The sequence below is a fragment of the Dermacentor albipictus genome, chromosome 1, assembly GCF_038994185.2.
Source record: "Dermacentor albipictus isolate Rhodes 1998 colony chromosome 1, USDA_Dalb.pri_finalv2, whole genome shotgun sequence".
Classification (NCBI taxonomy): domain Eukaryota; kingdom Metazoa; phylum Arthropoda; class Arachnida; order Ixodida; family Ixodidae; genus Dermacentor; species Dermacentor albipictus.
In genome coordinates, this window is record NC_091821.1 from 307,375,600 (window position 1) to 307,398,428 (window position 22,829).

General features: G+C 41.2%; 1 protein-coding gene and 1 long non-coding RNA gene across 4 annotated transcripts in view; one reads left to right on the forward strand and one right to left on the reverse strand.

Annotated features, from left to right (window-relative positions):
• wwk (white walker) overlaps nucleotides 1–22,829 on the reverse strand; it is a 77,682-nt gene that overhangs the window by 39,607 nt on the left and 15,246 nt on the right. For 2 of the 3 annotated variants that reach the window (XM_065438945.2, XM_065438942.2), the window contains 5 exons: nucleotides 20,420–20,581; nucleotides 15,428–15,580; nucleotides 10,934–10,996; nucleotides 10,090–10,162; nucleotides 5,898–5,953 (listed from right to left, as the gene is read on the reverse strand). In XM_065438945.2, the coding sequence (XP_065295017.1) occupies nucleotides 5,898–5,953; nucleotides 10,090–10,162; nucleotides 10,934–10,996; nucleotides 15,428–15,580; nucleotides 20,420–20,581 (507 nt within the window). The remainder of the gene's footprint in view (nucleotides 1–5,897; nucleotides 5,954–10,089; nucleotides 10,163–10,933; nucleotides 10,997–15,427; nucleotides 15,581–20,419; nucleotides 20,582–22,829) is intronic. The other variant, XM_065438943.2, reaches the window with a different exon arrangement.
• Nucleotides 6,014–9,605, forward strand: LOC135907252 (uncharacterized). The gene is made up of 2 exons (XR_010565946.2): nucleotides 6,014–6,582; nucleotides 9,376–9,605. It is a non-coding gene; the product is annotated as an uncharacterized lncRNA (long non-coding RNA).

Consider the following 22,829-nt stretch of genomic DNA (forward strand, 5'->3'; position numbering starts at 1 on the left):
TTTTAATCTAATTACAATATTTGAGAAGTTGAGAAGTTGATGAATGAATTAAGACTAATCATCCAATTAGGCAGAATGAAAAAAATTATTTGAGCATCTCCAAGCAACAGCAAACAACATTACCTTGGCTTTGTCCAGCTATGTGGCATTCGCATGTTTTTAAACTCTGGCTAAAGTTAGCGGGGACACCCTGTAAACAACTTTTGGTAATGCCTTCAGGCCTGGAAAATAAATAAATTCTATCGGAAGCATCAGTTAAAGAAAAAACATCCTCAGAATGACTGGTAAAACATGCTGCTGTTCTGGCTAACATTTTCCAAAACAGCAATTTCTTTTCTTGCAGCTTGTATAGTGGATGTTTTGATTTTAAACTGTGCTGAAAATCAATACGTGTCCCATTTGTTCTTGCATGTGTTGTGTTTTGCACATTTCAACACAGAGCAAATTAAAATTACACAAGAGAGACACAAGAAAACTATGTGATCTGTGTAGTTTTCTGAAGGAAAAAGAAAGGAGAGAGATAAGTAAAAATACAGACAGAATTTTCTAAACATAACTAAAATATTTTTCTCAATTTTCCTGGCACAAAACCAGTGATCAAGAAATGCGATGGTCAACAGGCAGACAGAACAAGCAGCAAAAGATCACCTTCAGGTGCTGTGCCTAAAGTGGCATGCTATGAGCATTCCAACAGCTAAGGTACTAACTTGTGTATCCTAGCACATGTACAGTACTCATGCAAGAAGACGAAAAAAAAAAGATAGAGTAGGAAATTATGCCAAATTTATCCTAGGCTGTCATAAGTTAAAAACTTCATCACCTGTTATATGACGAACCCATTGCTATGTTCTTGAATGAAAAGTAAAAATTCTGACTGATAAATCCCAATAACCAGGCACCTAATGTACAGATTACATCAAGCATCTCATACATTTACACTAATATGCAATTACATTAGTATACACTTACATCTATGTACACTAGGTCTCATATATATGTTACAATAGTGACTAGTAATCCGCGAATGAAATGCCTAAGCATCTCATGCACATAATATGAGACGTATGAAATAGTTTGAAACTGAATTTTCTAAACAACCTTTGCATAGGAATGATTAGCAATTTTTTCATTTATGACAATGCCAACACAAAAATAAGCATCATTCACAAATAACTGAGCTCCATTGTACATTCTTCATGCAAGCACTCACCTTAGGTCAATCAAACAAGTCAATATCTTCAGCTCCTCCACAGCAAGAATTAACATCATGAAATCTGCAAAACCTGTGCAAACTCCATGCAGTGACACAAAGCTTCAGTGCTCATGCCATATTCACACACATCTCTATACATGCACTGAATACATGCACTCAAACATAGCAAATAAAAAAACAGCACTTATTTTAGATATGCGAGTCAAAATGCTAACATATCTGATATGGGAGTAACAGAAAAGAAATGTTTCATCCCATAATAGAATGTTGCATACATATGAACATTGCTTGAATGAGCCTGTGGTTTCGCAAGAATAGTCATATGCTGAGTGTCCCACCTAAACATCACTGAGGATTACAAGATAGCAGAGGGCTTCACACAAATTCTCACTCATTGTATATTCGTGGGCGTTATTCATGTTAATTAGAAGTATGCTTTTAATCTTGCACGAATAATCAATTTTGTTTATCTAGCTACCCTTTATTTACTAACCAAATTAACAAGGCATCAATGCAAAGGTTGCGAAGGATGTCAAAAAGTTACCAATAACAAGATTTAAAGCGACCTAGGTCTTGCATGGTCCTTTCTTTCAAACAAAAAAGAAAACCCCTCAATATTTTTAAAATACCATTAGACAATGCATTCGTGTGCCATGGATTGCAGTGCTCTCAAATGTGAAGCGCGTCAAACGTGTGCCTAGCATACCACACTAGGAATGACCAGCTGCATTCTTTCCTCGATGCATTAGCACTTTTTGGCATACATCTACAGACCTTACCAAATGTGAAACCCAGGCTTCGAACATGCTTAAGATCTACAATATACTAGATGACGAGGTTTACATTTGAGAGTGGCGCATTTGCTGCTGCATGGACACATTTTGATGTGATATGTTTGTTTCCCAGGGTTTATTTATTATTTTTTTCTTCTTTGCCACAAGAGGACCGCATGAAACCTAAATGGCTTTAAACACTGTTGTTGGTCATTTCTCAACATCCTCCCCAACTTTTGCATTGAAGCCTTAATGATAAGGCAATCAATTGAAGTTAGGTAATAAAGATTTATAAAAAAAACCTCATGACTAGCATGAACAACACCTCTCAAAAGGAACTGGGTGCTGTACAAAGCCTTCAGTTATGTTTTAATTAATGGAAACATTTAATCGGGATGGCAAGTATACCTACAGATTACAAAATTAAATCCAGAAACACCCAACAGTTTAGTACGCCTTCTAATGTGCAGTTTGTATATTGCAGTGACACGGGTATGTTCCCATCAATATCTGTCAAATAACACCCTACATGAAAAGGTGTACAAATCAGCAAAAACCCAGAAGTGTAACACTAGAAGGCAAACAGGATTTGTTCCCAAAGTGATAATATGTGCTGTTTATGCACCTTGAGGAAAAATAAAGCAAACAGAACAACAGAGAAGAAACTGGACACAGTGCTGACAAACAACAAACAACCAAATGCTTTGTTCTTGCACTTCATAAACATAATTTCTTTTTTCATGTACAGTTCATATATAATACCATAAAGAATTTAGCAAACTTGACATAAGTTCTAATGTTGACATGCTTCTTTCATCACACATTTTGTATATACAGTTAAACCTTCATATAATGAACTTCAATATAATGAAATTCACGCTATAACGAAATAGTGAACTTTTTAAAACTTCTTGTCTATAGACACCACGTATGAGCATACATTCCAGCCTACTTATAACAATGTTTAGGTGCTACGAGAATTCCATTGTTATAACCAATAATTGTTATAACCTGGTTGCATGAAAAAATAAAAATAGAGGGATGGCAGAGCTGTTGTGAGGAAACCATAATGGTGGGGAGGCCAGTGCACCTCCCCACCACATTCCTCCATCCGGCTGCTGATTGTGTTAACTTGTTAAACTGCTTCCCGAGCGCTCTGATCGCATGCAACAAGCCACAGCTAAAGGCATTAAAGAATTAAAGCACTGCTATATACCAAATGCAAAGAGGGGTCACGAGTGGCAAGCGATATGCGAGCTCTGCTGAGGCATCACATTGGTGGCCCCAAAAAGTGGCCTTTTAAAAAATGCAAGACGGTTGCTGTGGCAGCTTGTCAGCTTGAGAAATTCAGAGGAAACAATGAGGCAAGATTGCCGCAAGCATCTCACCAGGTACTTCTCATCCGCTTGCACGAGAAAACCCTATGTCCGTCAGGCTTGCATGCTTTATGTGAAGCTTGCCGACATGCTTCCCCAAGGCATCCAGGTGCTACACATAGTACAGTGGAAACTTCCTTGCGAAAACAAAGCACCGGAGGGACTGAATCATCTGCCGGGCCTCCTGTGAGGACACCGTTGAGGCAGCCTGCCCTACTGCGTCATCGCTGCCGTCGTCACCATCACTATCCGATGCAAGCAAGATCGCAATGATCACCTCATCGGTTCTTTTCACCAGCAATGTCATGCATTGCTGATGATCAGTGGATGGATCAGCCATCTTTCGTTTTCACTGCAAATCAAACGAGGCTGAGAAGCCATGTGGCCAGGAATGACTTTGACGCAACCAACAAAGACGAACAAGAGCGATTTAGCTGTTTGCAGAACTGCGCTGAATGAGCCAACAGACAATCAGGGAGCAGCGCAGTTGGCGCGGTCCGTTCGTGTTTCAGAAGGTGGTGCAGTGTGGAGCTATGGGTGCAGCCCATTCATGTTTGGAGGGGTGGAAGGGCAATGAGAGAGAGGTGCATGGAGAACGCTGAAAAATGAGCGCGCGACGACTGTCGGGGCCATTTTTCACCGGATCAAATTTCTCTTTTTCTTTTTTTTTCAAGGATTTCGCATTTCACTACCTTTCAGCATAGACACCCAGCAGCCACACTTTATCGTTATAACCGATAATGCGGCATCGGGGCATTGTAGTAAGCGGCATGGAAAACATACAAAAGTTGACGGTGCAGCAGCTTCTCATTGTTTTAAAATATAAATTGTTAAAACCGGTGTCGTCATAAGTGGGTTGAACTGTATATGACCTCAACATAATGAAGTATGTTTATACACAACTTCAATATAACAAAATTTCACTGCTGTCATGAAGGAATATCAAGGCAATACGTAAATGGAAAGTGCTGCAGATGCAGATTGTCAAATGGTTGAATTACGTGATCCTACTTGCAAACGAACCTTCCAAATTGTATGTCGTCCGACAGAGAATGACTGCCAAAGCGCACCAGCAAGACCCTCATGCCGCCATGTTCCATATAAAGTTCAAAACGAGAAGAAAGGGGGTTAACCGAGGGGCCTAATTTTTATTAGTCATATAAGAAGACAACAAACACTGACACCAAGGACAACTTGAGGAAATTACTTGAGCTTAATAAATGAAATAAAGAAACGATAAATTAATGGAAATGAAAGTGGATAAAAAAACAGCTAGCCCCAGGTGGGGAACGGTCCCCACCTGAGGCAGGGTCTCGAATCCGGCAACATTGATGCCTGCGCACCCTCTCTTAGTGGTAATCCGTGGTGGGTGCAAAGTTGGGGAGAGCCGAGATGGCCATGACTTTACGTGCGCCGTCCTCCCACTCATTTAGTACTGGAGGTCGCATAATCTCGAGTTTTAGAGACACACTGAAGCGAGAGGTAGACGAAGCACTTGCTTTCCTCTGCCTGCACTCTTCATGATAATGTCATGCCACTGCGGGCAACACTATCAGCTAAGGCAGTGGAGTGGATGCGAATGCTTTGCAGGCTTCACTTTGTACCGCCAATGTGAAGATATCGTCAACATAGCGCTAAACTGTATTTTTGATCACTAACTCTCACATTAAACAAGATAATTTTTTTTCTCTCATTGAACTTAGTCTTTTCGAACCGCCTGATGATACAGAAAATATTACATAAGAAAAATTTGTCGGTGACTGTAGTTATTAACATAAAAGGACGAATTATAATGAAAGTTGATTATGATGAAAGTAAGGTCCAATTTTGCCAACTTTGTTGTATTGGGGTGCAACTGTATGTATATACTGTGTATGCTTATGTATCTAATGCGTTTCTCTTATAAGAAACTTCTGTGTGTACTTGAGCGCATGTTTGTTTTCATTGGCAGTGCTACAGTTCAGATGTCCACCTACAGGTGAGACAATTACTATGCCCATGGCCTATGCTCTTTTATTCCTTCTTCTTGAACAACAAAACAACATTAGTGACACGCAGGTACTCTTTAGTACTTTACATGTCCCTTTTGAAAATAAAGCACTTATTATTCAGTGCTGCTTCTCTTGCAGTTCAGTCTTGGCCCCATGTTGCACTGTTTGTTTTATTCACCACCTGAACTATTCCCACATGCTGCTATAATTATGGTTCAATATAACAGCTTACGATTTCAACAAGTCTCTGCAATTTTTCAGATTTCTTTAGCAGCGTTCCCGAGACTAAGATGCATTTGCCGAGTTCCAACTTTATTAATCTTTTTTTTTTCTTTGTGGTGTCTGTATGTAATATGCACTATTTAAAGCCTTAGGTAAAACTTTATGCACCATTGTTGACATGCCTTGTGTAGATTGCTTGCAGAAAGGCACACACATGCTTAAAGTGACCATGCAAACAGTGCAATTTAGGCACATACAAATAAAAACAACAGAAAAATACAAGAAAAGCAGATGGACATCAGCAAATCAGGTGTCAACTGACCACTGCAATCTTTATAATCAGCTGATCTTCGTAGTCCTGATCCAGCCTGTAGTTCTCTGCAGGAAAAAGTAGGATCTTGTATTAGCAGAAAAGGCAGCAAATGACAGCAAGCTGAAGTCATACTCTGCAAGAAAATTATTGGAGCTGACATACATGCATGAACATGGCTGCAAAGTGCAGCTATCACAGTTTTCTCAAAAATAAATTGACTAAATATGGGTTGCAGCTATGAGTATTCACAAGCATCTACATAAGTATTGCTTGAAGTCCAACTTTACCAAAAATGTTCTTTGCTTCTTTATGCCCCTTCAAATTGAGCGCAGTCATGGCATACGCTGCTCAGATTATCAGCAGGCTGCTGCGCTCATGCGCATGTGTCTACCTTCACCAAGCGCCGAAGCCCGGTGGGCCTGTCAGCGTGATAATGTGCTATCGTGCATGGTTGTTATCATGAGGAGGGTTGTGTTTCCCTCTCCCTTCGTGAAGGCGAGGCTGTTAAAAAGGATAGCAGGGCCACACTGAGGATGCTGTGTCTCTACTGGCAGCAGTTATGCCAGATTGAAATAATGTTGTTCATCGTCCGGCGTAATATTCCTGCCTTGGCTCGGAGCCCTGCTCGGCCAAACGTAACAACTGGTGGCAGCGGTGGGATGGTGGATTCCCGGAGGCTCTGTGGCAGCAGTCGGTGAGGCCTTTGGTCTTGTACTCTGGTACACCAAGCATTATAATTTCTTGGCATAAGCAGGAAATAGGAAAGGCAACTAGAGGGGACTTTCGTCCCAATTGCGGGCAGCCATGGAACTGAATAGCTTGCTAAAAGTATATTTGTTAGCCGTAGCAGAAGAGCTTGGTGTGGATTGTAGCAAAGCCATTTGGAAACCCGAAATTGTGGGCAAAATTTTAGCTTGCGGGATGAAATCCAGTGGATGAAGTCCAATGGAAACGCCGAGGCAGAGAAAGAAACGAGGAACTGAAGCATTGCCAACTGGAGCAACTAAAACAGACACTGGCAAACAAGGCAGAACTGAGACGTGTCAACTATAACATGAGAGGTTTTCTTCAGCCCTTTTCCATCAGTAGTGAATTGGGGCTGTTTTTGACAAACTTTGAGCAAACTTGCACAAGAATGGGCTTTGGGCTGTCTTCCTGGCCCCAGAGACTTCCGAGTTTGTTGCCAGCGGAAGCCACCAATATTCTAACCAGGCTGAGCCCCAAAGAAGCGGAGAGTTATGTGGATGTAAAAGGAGCATTGGTAGCAAAGTATAACTTGTTGCCTGAAGCTTTCCGGATAAAGTTTAGAGGAACAGCTAAACAGCCAGACGAAAGCTACTCAGAGTTTGCATACAAGCTAGCAAGCTTTTTGGAAAACTGGCTGAAAGGAGCTGAAGCGTTTGATGACAAGGTGAATATGTATGAGAAAATTTGCCTAGAGCAGTTTTATTCCATGCTTCCAACTAAATTGAGGGAATGGGTGCTTGACAGGTCAGATGTGAAAACTGCATGAAAGGCAGCAGATTATGCCGATGACTACTGCGCTAAACACCGTTCTGCTAATACCGAAAAAAATGGACGGGTAGCAGGGGTCTCCCCAGCACAGCTGAGATTATTTCGTAAGCCAGAGAAGAAAGATGACATGAACTAAAGGAATCCTTTAATTTACGGCACAAGTCGCTTGAGGCGCAGAAACAAATTGTCTGCTTTAACTGCCAGAAATGGGGACATGTAGCCGCGGGATGCCAGGTTGCGAAAGTGTCCCCGATCCAATTCGTTCTCGAGCTAAACGAAGACCTACTGCATCCGTATCTTCATGACATGGAAGCTAACGGAAAAGAATGTAAAGTATTGCGTGACACAGGTGCAACGTATGACATGGTGCACTCGTCCCTCGTAAAGGCAGTAGATTTCACAGGGGATTACGTGTGCTAACGGCAGGCCTTGGAAAAGAGTATGCTGAGCCTACCAGTAGCCAAAGTAACTTTGAAAGGTTCGTTTGGTGAAATTGAGACCAAATCAGCCGTCTCCAGACGAAGTATTGCCAAGGTGTCCATATTTGTTATCAAACAGAATGGCAAAAGAGCTGCTGAAGTCGGGAGTCACACTCGACATGAACCTTGCAATGATTGTTACTAGGTCAATGCTGAAAAAAGCTAAAACTCAACCGCAGCTTCTTCCACGTGCTATCACTCGCAGCGCTACGGACCAACATCACGGCCTGGCAGATAACAACGGCAGCCCAAGTTTAGGCTCGCAGGAATCCATTGACGAAAAAAGTGAACTTGAAACCAGTTGCATGCACCCAAGAGCCGCGATTTTCAGGCGTTGTCTTCCGTTGATAAGGGTACGGTGATCGAGGAACAAAAGAAAGGCTCAACTCTCACAAAATGCTATGAAAGCAAGAAACAGGCAGTGGCTCATTCTATGAAAGAAGTGGCATAATGCACCCTGTGTTTCACGGAAAGAAAAGTATAAGCGTTGACCAACTTGGGGTTCCTCTGAAGTACCACGAGAGAATTGTGGAGCTTGCCCATCGAGCACGCTTGTCCGGTCATCTCGGCATTAACAAAACAAAAGCAAGGTTGCTAAGCGAATATTACTGGCCCGGCTGCAGTGGAACAGTTTGTTCCATAGGCAACAGGCAATAACCCAAACGCGCTGTTGTTCCCTGCTGCAGACGATGCGAAGTGAGCAATGTGTTTTGATCTGATGGCATAGTAGCATTGTATTCTGGCGCTGCCCACTAGCTCAATTTAGGTTGTTTCTTATCGTCATCTTAAAATGCCAATGCATGTTTGGGTCACTTGCGCACCACCAAATTGGCACAAGTCGGTGTTTCGAGCTGCAACGATTCAGGCAAACCTTCGCATTACATAGATGTCAACTACAGATAAGTCTGCAAAATTTTTTGAAGATTGGCTTTGGAGATTATAATTTTACCCGTTCTTCCATTTTTATCTTGCATTTCTTTTCCCCAGCACGTACGAACCAGGTTCTTCTGTATATAAATTGAGTGTGCTGAAATTTTGTACATATGTGCAGAAGACTGGCTAAGTTGTAATCCTCTTTCTTTTCAATGTCTGTTTGAGTAGAATAGTATTAAAATCAGAAATATGTGATAACATTATCCAAACTGTATTTGAAAATGGGGCCCTTGTCAGGCATGCAGATTATTAGTCCTTACCTTGGATGTTCAATAAAATAAAATTCTCAATCAACTACTAAAAAAATTAATTGTACGGCCACTAGCATGCAATTAGCATGGGCTTCCTACAGAACATGCTTTTTCATTGTAGCTACGCAAATCACACTTATAGACTATTCTACAAGAGGATTAGAGTTGTCACCATCACAGGCAGTTAACATGGCCTGTAACAATTGATGCACGGCACTGTGGTCAATTGCATGAGCGAAAATGGTTGCACAAACATGTTCCGTCTTTCCAGTCCATGTTAGGTTGACATCACTTTCTTTTTCATTGCAGCCTTTCAACACTTTAAGTGCTGGTCTCGAATCAACTCGTCTGGGCATCCGTGCACACCCCTGGTCAACGCCATAAAGTTGTGTCACTATTTCTGATGAATCCCTGCCTTTCCTGAAATATCTGTGGATGTGAAACCCCCACAAGCTGGTTGTGCTCTCTACGGAGAGAATTGCATGGCAGCTTTTGTTTTTATGTGATGGGTGCCACAATAAATTTATCTGTTGGTGCTGTTCCAGTCTCTCCAATAACAAGTACAAGAAGCCCACATGGTTTTTCAATGATGCCGAAATTCAAGAGCTCCTGGTGAACTAAAATTTGGAGGATGCTGATGTTGATTACGAGACTTGTTTGAGAGATAATGGTAGCGATGGAAGACGCCATTTGGCATGTGAAACTGCCCATTAAAACAAGACATAGCAGCACTGTATAGACTTCCGACAGCATTCGACTTTAACCAATATACAGATCAATGAACATTGTAAAATGCCCAGCAACACATTAAGATGTACTATTTAAATCTAAAGCCTGCTGTGACGTGTTACTTAAACCGAAATTAATTTTGATGGGCACTCAGCAGGCACAAATGCCTCGAATGCTCAGCATGCAAAGGGTTTACTATCACAATGAGCAAGTTCTGTACATTCCCTCATAGCAAGGAGGGTGCAAAGGGTGCTCAGAGCAACTGCGGTAGTGTGCCCACAAGAAAACACTCACCCATGTCATTAAGCCAGAGAGCAATGCGGTAGTAGACGGTGTCAAGCACGTGGATCACCACAGCCAGCAGTATCTATGGCAGTAAAGGGCAGTGGGCAACACATTTGCTGAGCGGCTACTTGCTGGAACTACTTTGCAAAACGTGCCAAGGCAATTCAATGTGTGAGGCAAGTAGCTGAAACAAAGCACTACATGTAAATCACCAAAGTTCAGTTTCACCCACCTGAATGAGAATAACCTCAAAGAAAAAATGCTAAAATAGCAACTTGAAACATGGACATTTCTTTTTATTTTTCATGTGTACGGGCCTTCAATACTGTCTTCATGCAGTTTAAGTTATATTTAAACGAAAATAGTCTGATGTACAAAGCAAAAAAAAAATCAGAAAAAAAAAACAAATATGAGCAATCAACCTTCATACAAACATGCAACTGGATGGGAGGGTCTCCCCAACTTGTTTTGTATAGGATTTCTTGTATAAAATTGCATTTAAATAGGCTGGTTGGTACACGGTTTACTAAGGAAAAAACAGTGCGAAGATGGTGAAGATGGAAGTTAAAGAGACAACACAATTAAATGACAAAGCGATTCATTGTGCCATTTCTCCCCTCAGTGTCTCATCATTGCAATTTTTTCTTAATATTTCTGTTTCATAATATAATCTTGAAACACACCTCGCCCGTCACAACACCCCCATGCATTTTCCTTCCTCATGAATTCCTTAACAATGCAGAGCTAGCAACATTTCAGGTGCAGACAATAAGTGAACTGCTTCCTCTGAAACAGTGCAACCTTTGATGAAGTCTACTAAATGAAATTTAGACAGATGTCGTCTACAACTGACCTTAGGCAAGAAAGAAAAGTTGCCTAGAAAGTGCCTCTGGACACGCCACTCGTCCCACCAGTGCTGAAATCCATAAGATAAAGTCGCCAATGACACACATTTGGTTATCATGGGGTACCAGATGAGATTTAGGGAAATGCGCAAACTAAAACAAATGTAATAGCTGCTGCATATTAAACACATGTAATAATGATATGCACAGAACTGTTATGCCTTATTTCACATTTTACATGGAACAAGAATCACTACAATTTGCATTTTCAACCAATAACTTTCGGAAACATAGCTTGCAGTGCACATTATCTGGCTGAAGCCTGGAGAAACACGTGACAAAAAAATGTCACACCTGCCATTAGCACTATTTTGACATTGCAAAGCTTTTGAACACATTGTCAAAATAGTGATTGCTTTAGTCAAGTGTAAACACTGAAGGTTACATAACGCTAGTGCAAAAGTAGCTCCTGAAGTAACTGATTGACCAGAAGAAAGGGAATATAGGTGATGCTCCACACATTGAAATTCCTGTAGCAGCAGAACTGGAGAAATAAAACTAGATTTGGGACGGCAGTAACACCAGTTCCCTATCACTTTGTGTAATTACGTTCCAACACATTTGTAATTGACCGGTACTGCTTAAAACTAATAAATATTATGGATGTTATGCTGAATCTGTTTATACTGAATCTGTGTGAAATCTGTTTTTACTAAAGATGATGGTGCCCTACCTCTCTTTTTATGTCTCCTTGCCACGTATGCCAAACCTTATAATCTCAAAACAAGGTATCTTCAACATGCTGTTAAAACTGAATATAATGAAATCACCAAGGCAGAACAACATCCCAAATTCGTCCTCAAAAATATGCCGAGTGGGTGTCTAAGTATTTGCATGGATTATTTCACAAATCATTGCGTGATGTTGAACTACCGAATGACTAGGTGACAGCCAGAATCAAACTGTTTCATAAAAGTGGAAGAAGAAACAACATTAAAAACTATCGCCCAATTTCATTAACATCCACAACTTGCAAATTACTCGAACACACTATACATAATCAAATACTAAATTTTCTACTAAATACAAAATTAAAACCATAATACTAAATGCTAAATTACTAAATACTAAATGCTAAATACTAAATACTAAATTAAATACCATAATTTTTTTCACCAAATATCAACACGGTTTTAGAAAAGGGTTCTTGACGTGTACTCAGGTGGTAGAAACAACCCACGATTTTGCAACATCAGTTAACAATGGTACACAAATTGACGCTATATTTTTGGATTTTTCAAAGGCATTTGACAAAGTTTCCCATAAAAAAACTGCTCTATAAGTTGAATAATGTTTTCAAAAATAATCAGTTAACTGAGTGGACCGCTGCGTACCTAACCCACAGAAAACAGTTTGTTTCCATGAGTAACAACATATCTGCATCAGTAACGGCGGATTCTGGAGTACACCAGAGTTCAGTGTTAGGGCCACTTTTGTTCCTCCTACATATCAATGATATTGTACATGATATTCCAGTAGATATTAAACTTTTCGCGGACGATTGTGTTGTGTACTCGAAATTAATACCAAATTGGATCAATTATTGCTTAGCAGTGCACTTGAGAGGGTTGCTTCTTGGTGTCGTGAATGGCAGTTGGTGATCAACGTTGAAAAAACAGTTTTCATGAGAATAACACATAAAAGGAAACCTTTAAAATTTGATTACAGTATTAATAAGTTTCCTCTCTGAGGTTAGTAACTGTAAATATTTAGGACTGTGGATTCGAACAATCTCAATTGGAATACTCATATTAATTACATCACTGCAAATGCGAACCATAAACTCTTTTTTCAGGTGAGCGTGACTTCAGCTTTCCTCCCCTTCTGTTCACCTCTTGGCTTACAAATATGTTGTACTGCCCATTTTAGATTACGCTGCAGTGAAAAAGGACCCTTTTACAAAATCTAACATCGCCAAACTAGAACAAGTACAAAGAAGAGCCATGCGTTTTATTTATAACACATCTATGAGAACTTCAGCTACAGAGCTTTTAAAAAGGGCTAATCTTTCTTTTCTATAAGAAAAAAATCATTGTTCACGATTGAAATTTTTATGTCAAGTAGTAAAGGAGCACTACAAGATTGACATAATGGAGATCATATACTTCTCATCCGGATACGCTATTCGGCAAAGACACAATTTCACTATAACTCCCTTTTTCTCATGTAGTAACTCTTTGAAGTATTCATTCTTCCTGCGCACAATAGTGGACTGGAACCAGCTTAAAAATAATGTTGTCTCTGTGCCAACATTAAATTCTTTTTTATCATGTTTACAGTGACATTTTGTTTGCATCATGTTTCCAGTGACAATGTTTTAGTTCTTTGGTGTAACCTCGTGTGTGCCGAACCTGTATGCTTTGTATTTATCTATATAATAGTTTTATTATTATTGCTATTAACCTGTGCATTTTTCTGTACATGCTGTTGTATTTTTTCAGTTTGTACCACCCTGCTACAATCACTGCACGGCGATTGCAGTATCTATATTTTTTTTAATTTGGGCTCTTTTTTTGCCACACAGGCACCTGCATCTGTGTTGTGAGGTGCTGCAGTTTGAAGTTTTGTGCCCTGCATGATCTTGAATGCCAAATTAACGAGACACTAAAGAATTGTAAGTTGAACTGTATTAGTAAATTATGCATCTATAAAACGGAAAAAATCACCCCTCATTATAAAAGAAGATGGAAAAGATGTAAAAACAAAAGACATGGCTAGTGACGTGCGTGAGGGAAACTGGTGTCATGTAGACCTGCCCAAGTGCTCGATGCATACTCGTATCTGGTCTCAGCTGGACCGCTCATTTCGTACTATATTGTCTGTTTGCGTCAGCTCTCACTCACGCTTGTTTGGTTTGCTTCGTTTGGTCTCGTTCACGTTTGTTTCGATTGTCATGGTTTGCGATTGTTTTGTATCTGATTGTATGTGCGACGTGAATTGTGTAGTACTTTCTGGAAGCCACACAGCATCAGTGATTACGCTGGAACCTTTGACGAGTCATGTATAAAAGCCGACGCGCTTGACCCGCACATAAAAATTTCAGCAATTGCCAACTCTGCTACAAGTCTGTCTCAAATTCTTTGCCTCAATATATCGTGAAATGAAAACACGTATAGAGCTGCGCTCAACTTTTGCATTATGGAGTATCGTAATCATTGTTTTTTTTTTCTTGAATTTTTTTTTTACGCTGTGTGAATGAGGTTCTGCCTATCTCTCTCACAATATTTTATGTGACTCTGTGCGGGATTTGTCAAAGGATGCGGCTGACAGCTTTCCTGGCGCTGTGCACAGACAGCAAGCTTGGCACAGTGCCAGAAATAATTGCGGTTGTAAACACCAACACATCCAGTCATAGTTGAGAGTTTTAAGGTGTTTTATAGACATGTTTTTATGTTCCATAAGTGTTCTTGTCAAGCAAAACATTTTCAAGGGCAACACTCACGATTAAGCCGCTGCCAAAAATTTACACTAGCAGTGAGGCAGAACAGATTTCGTAATTGCAACAACTCTATAAGGTCTGAGTGTGAGCTAGTTGGTACAATGCCTTCGTGGTGAAGCAGTGCGAGGAAAACACAGATGAGAGAACGCAAGGACAGGTGCTGTTTATGTTTTCCTAGCGCTATTTGACCATAACAACTCTATGGTTGTCTGGTTGACCTCTGCACCACCAATTCGACCATTTATGCCTGTGGCAATTTGGTATTACACACAGTATAGCGGAACACCTGACACACTAAGACTCTCTCCGAAAGCAATTGCCCAAGAATGCCACTCCAGGTTGTAATCGAGCGCAAAATAAACCTACAGCAACCTTCACAAAAACGTGCTTTGTTGCCATCACAAGGTGATGGCAACATCTCTGATGGTAGGCAGCTGTCAACGCTGCAAACACAGTTTCTTATCTGACTGAACATGCAGGCAACTTTTGGACCCATTTTTTCTGAAAAAAGGTGTGCGTTAGATTTGGGCAAATATGATAACTTTTTGTTGGGGAAGATGGACTATATTGTATTCTCCAGGAGCCGAAGACTAAACTTAGCATTTAGAGAACATTTACTGCACCACAACAGCCCAAATACAAAAAAGTACTTTGAAATTCATGATCTTGTGCTGACGTATGGCTGCTGAGATTTTCGCATAAAAATTTAAAAAAAAATAGTTGAACTCAGACTTTTACTTTTTCTTCCAGTAGCACTGCAAAATTAAAGAAGTGTTTTAAAGAAGAATACTTTTTCAGCATAAACTCCTTTGGTGTTTCTCTTTGGCATCCCTCTAAATTATGCCCTCATCTATATTAACCATTAGTGCTTGCTGAAAACTGTTCATTATGACAGAGGAATAGAACAATGCAACCATACAAAATTTGAAATTTAGTGTCAGTATTGTGGAGAGTGTTGACACCCTGGTTTTCTACAAGAGACCCTTGGACACTATTGAAGCACCTGGAGCTGAAAGATGAGGAAGACGGCCAGTACTACAATCAGAAGGCAGCAAGCCACCACTGGCAGTGTCACAAGATATCGGAACAGGTGCCTCCTCCAGCCAGGATAGTTGGGCTCTAAGCGCCCCGTCACAGGACTCCGGCTGGGCTCACCCTGAAAAGTATAAAGAAGACCACAGCGCAAATATTGCATGTCTCGAGTTGCTTTGATTTAGAAGTACTGACTGTTGGGCGCGTTGGTAATCCATACTGTGCTCATTCCTATTCATTGCGCCATTCTTTCATGACATTGATTTGATTCATGAAGTTCAACATCCCAAGGCAACAACAAGCCTACAAGAGGCACTGTAGAGAAGGCCTCTGGATTAATTTTGACCACCTGGAATTCTCCAAGGTACACCTGAGTTTAGGTGCATGAACGTTTTTACATTTTGCCCCCATCTAAATGTGGCTACACTGGCCAGGAATCAAAAGAACAACATCGTGCTCAGCAGCTGAAGACCGTAGCCACTCTGCCACCATGGTGGGTGAGATGCATTGAGTGACACGCACCTAGTACTTGGCTACCTACATGCCAAGTTTGCTCACTTTGTGCTTTAATATCGATACCCGCACAAAATGTTTATTTTCTATCTAAATGCAGAAAACACATTAAGAATAAGCCTAATCAATGAAAAGAAAAAATATTTTGCGGAAGCTTTTTCAGCAACGGAGAGAAACACCAGGCAGAAAACTGGAAGTGGGCTTCTCCTCAACACACCTATGGTTTCATTTGGAACTTGTACAGACAGTTCTCATCATATGTACACCGAACCATAGGTCTACATTTCATTTGCTTTACATCACATGTGTGAAACCACTTTCAGCTGGATATCTTGGATCGGTCTGTGTCCTCTGACCGTGCTTTCAAAAGAAAGCGAGTCACATGCCAAACTTCTTTTTTCCCGTCCTGTGTCCCTGCTGTAAACCCATTGCTGCCTGTGATACAGTGTTGGCGGAAGACATTTAGTCAGAAACTTCTTACTCAATAGTGAGGCTCAGCAAGAAAAAATTTGCATGAATAAAGAGTTGAGTAACACAACATTCATATTCAAAGAACTATGATTGACTATGATTGACAGTTTTATCAAGCTAGGTATCAGACAAGTTTCTGTTGCAAGCTCCATGAAGAAATGAAACAAAAATACACACATAATCCAGTGTTTCCCTGCTTATTTGCTTCCCTGCTGATGATGCGGAAGTTAAGCTACCACCACGATGTTAGCTCCACACTGCTATTTGTGGTCAACTAAAAAAAAAAAAAACATTTTCCTTAGTTGTTTTCCAAAATAACATTTAAAAAATCCATCCTTCTTCCCCTACCCACTTCAAGAACTGAAATTAGAGTTATTTTAGTAATTAGCACTAACATAACACAATCCATGGTACTGTATTTACTGTATCCTATTTATTTTTCAGAAAAACATATAAATTAATTATATGAGCATTACGTTTGAGTACAAAGCCTAAATGACAATTATGACAGGCTACTATCATTAGCATTAGAAATTAACGTAATCCAATCAAATTCACAAGTCACTGCAGCTGTACGAGCAATGGTAGCCTTGTGATTGCTTTGGTAAGTTTGTTAGGTTGCCATGGTCTGCAAGGTAAACATTTGTGACTGAAGCATGTAACAAAGCAGTGATAGCAACACGCCACATATGCAAACTGTGACACTGATTGCCTCATAAGGCTGAACTGGATCTTTTTTTGCTTGCCAAGTTCAGAGACAGCAGCCTCCCTTTTCTTTCAAGTCAACTGGGGCTACCAAGTCTGGTAAAGGTATTAGCATAGAAGAGAGACTGTACAGCACAATCTGCATGCAAGATTTGAGTACTAACGTGCTAGCAGTGAATTCAAAATAGCTAATTTATGAATACAGCACATAAATTGTGTAGAAATTCACAAAATGGAGGAAGATTCATTCACCCAACTGTGAAATGAAGCTGCAAAGAAAAACCCATAAAGTTAATATCACCATTCACTATTGAGTGGACGACAATTTTTCCTTTCATTTATCTCGAAAGGAAAGCAAGAAAGGCCCATATAGGTTCAGCGCAAAGCACAGTGGTACAAATCTACAAAGGAAACCTGCATCATTTTCCCTAGTAGCTTCATGCCTGCCACTGTTTCTCTCTTTCATAACTTTTTTCACTTTTTACTTTCCATAAGCTACAGTATGTGCAGTGCTCACGAAAAGCTTGGGACAGCACAAAAGGAAGTGCGCAGGAAGCATGCTGTTTCACAACTATGTAATTTCTGAACAGTGCACGTCCTGTTTACTTTCCTTTCTGTTGTCCCAAGCTTCTTGAGAGTGCCGCACAGATCACAAGATGAAACATTTGTGAAATGTGGTATTTCAAATGCTATAAAGAGAGAGACATGTTTATTAATATAGATAATGAAGACAAGAATAAATATAAAAGGCAAACCCCATGGTGTTTGAGGCGACATGCCTAGATTAGATTACTTGTTTCACTCCTCAACAGGTAGAGCAGCAAACTCCCTCCCAAGTACCGACCGAGCCCAATGCTGCTCAGCTTCGGGGATATCAGACGAGAACCGGCACATTCAGCATGGTACGGCCGATGGCAGAGCAGCAAACTGTTGTATGTGGCTTTCTGGTGAGAAGAATGCTATAATAACACACCCATGGGAGAGCCACACAGATGAGTACTTCAAGGTAGTGAATTAAGTTATAAGAAATTAGATAAAATCCGTACTCGTGACGGCTGTAACGCATTACATATATGCAAGAATGCAGAATATAAAGCATGCAAGTGTGGGCATGAGCATGCGGCAGTAGATTGGGCAAATCGCGAATACTCCTGAACGGTCACAGAGACAGCCACCATACAGTGAAGTGAAAAATCAGTTCTGGTGGAAGTCCAAGGGATGGCAGCACAATAAGAACTTTCTTTAGAAGACACGAAAGGTTGCAGCATCTCCAAAGCAATGCTAGGTAGTGCTTTGTTCTGAAAAGGTTAATTTTTTCATGCGTTCGATTGCCATGTTACATGTAGTATTACTGCTGGGACTTTCTCACGCTACCGTACATGTACGATGTTGACCCTCAAGGTATTCATTTTTACTTCTCTGCTTGAGCATTGTATGCAATGACAGTATGCTAAAATATCTCACATATCTACCACATTTCTGTGGAAAGGCCGCGCAAATGCTGCAGGTTTAACGTATACAGCATAGACCGCATGTAACAGAAGTCAGTGGAGTCGTGAATATTTGCACTATGAGTGGCACCGCACTATAACCAAAACAACATTTTTCAAAGGCTGTACCTACACAAAACATGTCCGAGCAGCCGCACGTATACAAGAATCGAAACATGCCACCAGGATGCTTGCATTCGTTTAAATTTATGAGCATCGGTTAATGTCTGAGGACCCGCTGTGTTTGCATAAAGCAGACCAAGTAAAGAAAATAAAAAGAGGAAAAAGTAGGTTGCCCACTCATTCTTCAGACCTGCTCGATTATTCGAATTCCTCACGGCACTGCCACCAACTACGTGGAACTAATGTAGAACGGCGACCAAAATTTCAAATGCCGTACAGTGTTCCGTTCAATTTCTTGGACTGATTCGCATGCGCGGACAAAATCAAAAACAAGGCGACCACAGACAAAGATGCTATCATTTGAGTGTTGCCCGTGCCGCCCATGCCCTTGCTTTCGTTATCAAGGTGGTTCCTCCACTTTCCAAGTGCCATACAGCCACTGTGATGCGCTTCATTCAGTTGGCACCAAAGCACAACTTTGGTCAACATCTCCCGACGAGGCGCACTGATTGGGCCCAGCCGGTAGGGGTGTCGGGCAGCATGCCGTCACAGGAAGATCGTCCTTGATATGTTTGTATCCATAGACGATTATATACAGATTGGACATGCAATCATGTGCACAGGCTGGACTGGGGCAATGTGAAGCAGAGTTTGGTTTTTCTGGCAATCAGCCACAGCAACTACTGCAAATGCCAACCAAGTTTGCATGTGCGTGTAGTGGTAGGAAAGGTGGCAGCTCACATGTGAGCATAAAACCTAAAAGCTCTGAACTAAATTTGTGGAACACTGCTTAAACTGACAGTCAAGGTGGCACATGTGACATCTGCAGTTCATTATGACACGAATTGCGATGGTTGCACACAAACTGAAGCCGCTGCACACGCCGCTGGTAAGCAGCCGAGCGACGGCTTCTGTGCGACCTAGGCAAACACCGTATGGCCGCATCATGCTGCTGCTGCCTTTCTTACTTTTTTCTTTTTCTTTAGTGTGTTCATCTCATTCTCCTCTGCATTGCCCTCATTGCTCTCCTCTCCCACCGACCGGCACAACCTGTTGAGAAGCACGCCTGTTACTGCGTTTGTCTGTGGGATTTTCTTGCGGAAATCACATTATAACCAGTACTTCATCTCGCCCGGCTGCACTATAAGTAGTATGAGTACCTATGGAGTTCTATGGGAGGATGAACATGAGTCAAAAAGGCCGCAATATAGCCAGTTCTGCACAATAAATGGTGATGCATCATGAAAAGCTAAAAAAACACAGTACACTGTGTTATGCTGGCTAGCAACTCATCAACCTTGGTCTTTGGCTAATATGTGTCCAAACGGTCTGTGGAAGTGAGAAATTGTGTCCAAGATTACTATCGTGTAATTTTTAAGTATGGTTCGTGAAAGCTTTTTCTTAATCAATTACAAACGACTTTGCTGGCACCAGCCAAGTACTTGTTTGGTTTATCCATCACTTTGAATTATGTGATTCCTAATTATATTGGCATTTCACTGTGTGATGCCAAAGTATTGTACGACGCCAATGCCGATACCACGAGTGCAGCTGGAGCTCGTTCTTCTCCTGATGGGCCTCCCGTTGATGGACACGTCCTGTGAATGCGCAGTGAGCCTGTGCACCAAATGTGGCCACAGTGTGTGCACTCTGGTTCTTACCCTGAACTGAGGCCGTGGCTCTACAAGCAGCTCGTTCTGCTCATCCAGAGTGCCCCACTGGTAGGAAAGCTCAGAAGAGTATCGTTTCCACAGCTCGAGGTAGATGGTCGCCCAAAGCATGTTGAGCAGTGTAAAGCCCACCAAGCATGCGTCCTCCTGCGCCTGTACTTCCGCAGATAAATGAGGCAACATCAGCACAGTCACTCTGGATGAGTGCCCGAAACATACATGGGAGCAATTGACTGTAACATTCTGTTCATGTTTCACATTAAAATCACCAGTAGCCTTTGATTATGCTACCTTATGTGTAGGGGGACAAGCCAGCTCACATCTCAGGATGGCTTCACCTGTAAACAGCACGCATCCACTGAAGAAAACTTCAGCTACACAGTTACGTTCTAGCAGTGATGAATAAAAAAGCCATTGTAGCTAAAATAAAGGCTTGCCCAGGTTGCTGTATGCAGCAGCAAGCACCTCTGTTTTTCAATGCAGATACACGCCTGCGTTTTTACTTGTAGACGAGCTGCAGCCAAGAAAGTGGACCGAAATTTATTTTTTAGAAAGCTTTATTGGAAATGTAAGGTTTCTCTGTGCTACATAGTGCTGGTGCCAGACATGTACACACTCTGAATGAACATAGTATGCTGCTGCCATTGAAGCTGGCCTTTCTACTTGGTTCAGGTTATCACACTTCTCCTAGAGGTATTAAAGCAAGGTGATAACAGCAGGTCAGGACTAAACTGATCCCAAAAGTGGATAAATAAATACAAGAAACCGTGAATGAGTTGCATCATTTCTGTGAAAAGCCACAGCAGCTATACAGCTATATGATGCAACATATTAACCCTGGAAAGAGTTCCAATGGTCTTGACACCTCTGTAAAGCCATATATAATATTCTATGACTACTATGTTCAAAGACCTTGAGACTGCGTAAGTGGCAAAGGAATTGTAAGTGCTATTGAAACATACAGACCCTTTATGCAATGCTGTGACGTTATTAACAAATGCACAGTGTACATTTAGGATCCTGTGAAATACATTGAAATGAGACCATTTGCAATGTGGCACCAGGAAGCAGATGCTTGCATTGGCTCATGCATCTGCTGAGCAAGCAATGCACTAGTACTTTCGTCTTCTGCGAGTACAAGATAAGTGCAGCAGACTCCATACGCAGGTGAATGAGATCACTTCCTTGGTATAGGACTGGTAAAGATGCACTTCTGCGTGAATATCAGGCCTTCTGAGAGGTTATTCCATGGTGTGCGTGTGAACATGTTCAGTGCAAACAGGGCAGAGCCTGGTAAGTGTCTGCCTTACAAGAAAACCCACAAGAAAATGTAAGTGAGAATTCTTTTTATAAAGACCACTGCAACACCAGCTAACTGCAGATTAAAAAAGCAATGTATGCTAATTGCAAAGAGTGTACAAGCTGTATATGGGCCAGTTGTGATAAGGAATTGAGTGTTTGTCCAATGAAGCAATTAAATGAACTTGGTAAATTTGGAAACTTGGAAAATTTCAGCCCTGATACTCAACAACAATAGGCAATCATGGATGGGTTGCGTGCGATGTCTGCCTTGTATGAAAGAGGTGGGCCTTGGTGAAACCAGTCGTAGTGCGTTTAGTTAGACAAGACTTAAAGCGGCCGATATGGCTTCTGGTAAGAAGTCTTTCTTTCTTTCCTTGTACTATTTCGCTGTCTATCTAGTTCAAAATTACATAATGAAACAGCATGAGAGGCAAACACAAGAAATGGCAAGACAATAAATTGACTTTCAAATAAAGTTTTCATTATGTCAATACACTAAGCAGCGTAGCTGTCCTTAAATCAATTATTAATCAAATATATTTTGTTAAGTGGAAATGGCTACCCGAGTATAGTTTTTGATATTTTTGTTTACAGCACTGCTATGCACTACCAGTTCGAACATCTAAAGGGACACTAAAGGCAAATATTAAGTCAACATGGCCTCTTAATATACCATTCCAGAAACCTTGCAGCACTTTTTTAGCACCAAGAAGACTTTGTTTAAGAGAAAATTGTGTCTGGAGGGTGCGGACACCTTTAGCGCAATTCAGATTGCCCACCCCCGAGCAGGAGAGTGGTGACGTACATGCTATCTCCGCCCTACAGCTGCCTGCGAGCAACCCGACACCCGACTGATGGTGCTACTGTTTTTCGTGCAAAGCACAATTGCATTGCTGTGGAGAAACTGAGTCAAGACAGAGCATTGGATTCACCACTGCAGCTGCTTTTCCTCTAGTGACGTGGACCGTTCAGGCATCCAGCGACATCACGAAGAGGTGGAAATCTGTGCTACTTGCATTCGGTGGGAGTTTCACAAACCAGCAAAACCAGCACAAAACAAACGAAACTGAAACGCGAAGGCTCGGGTGGTGAAGAGTCA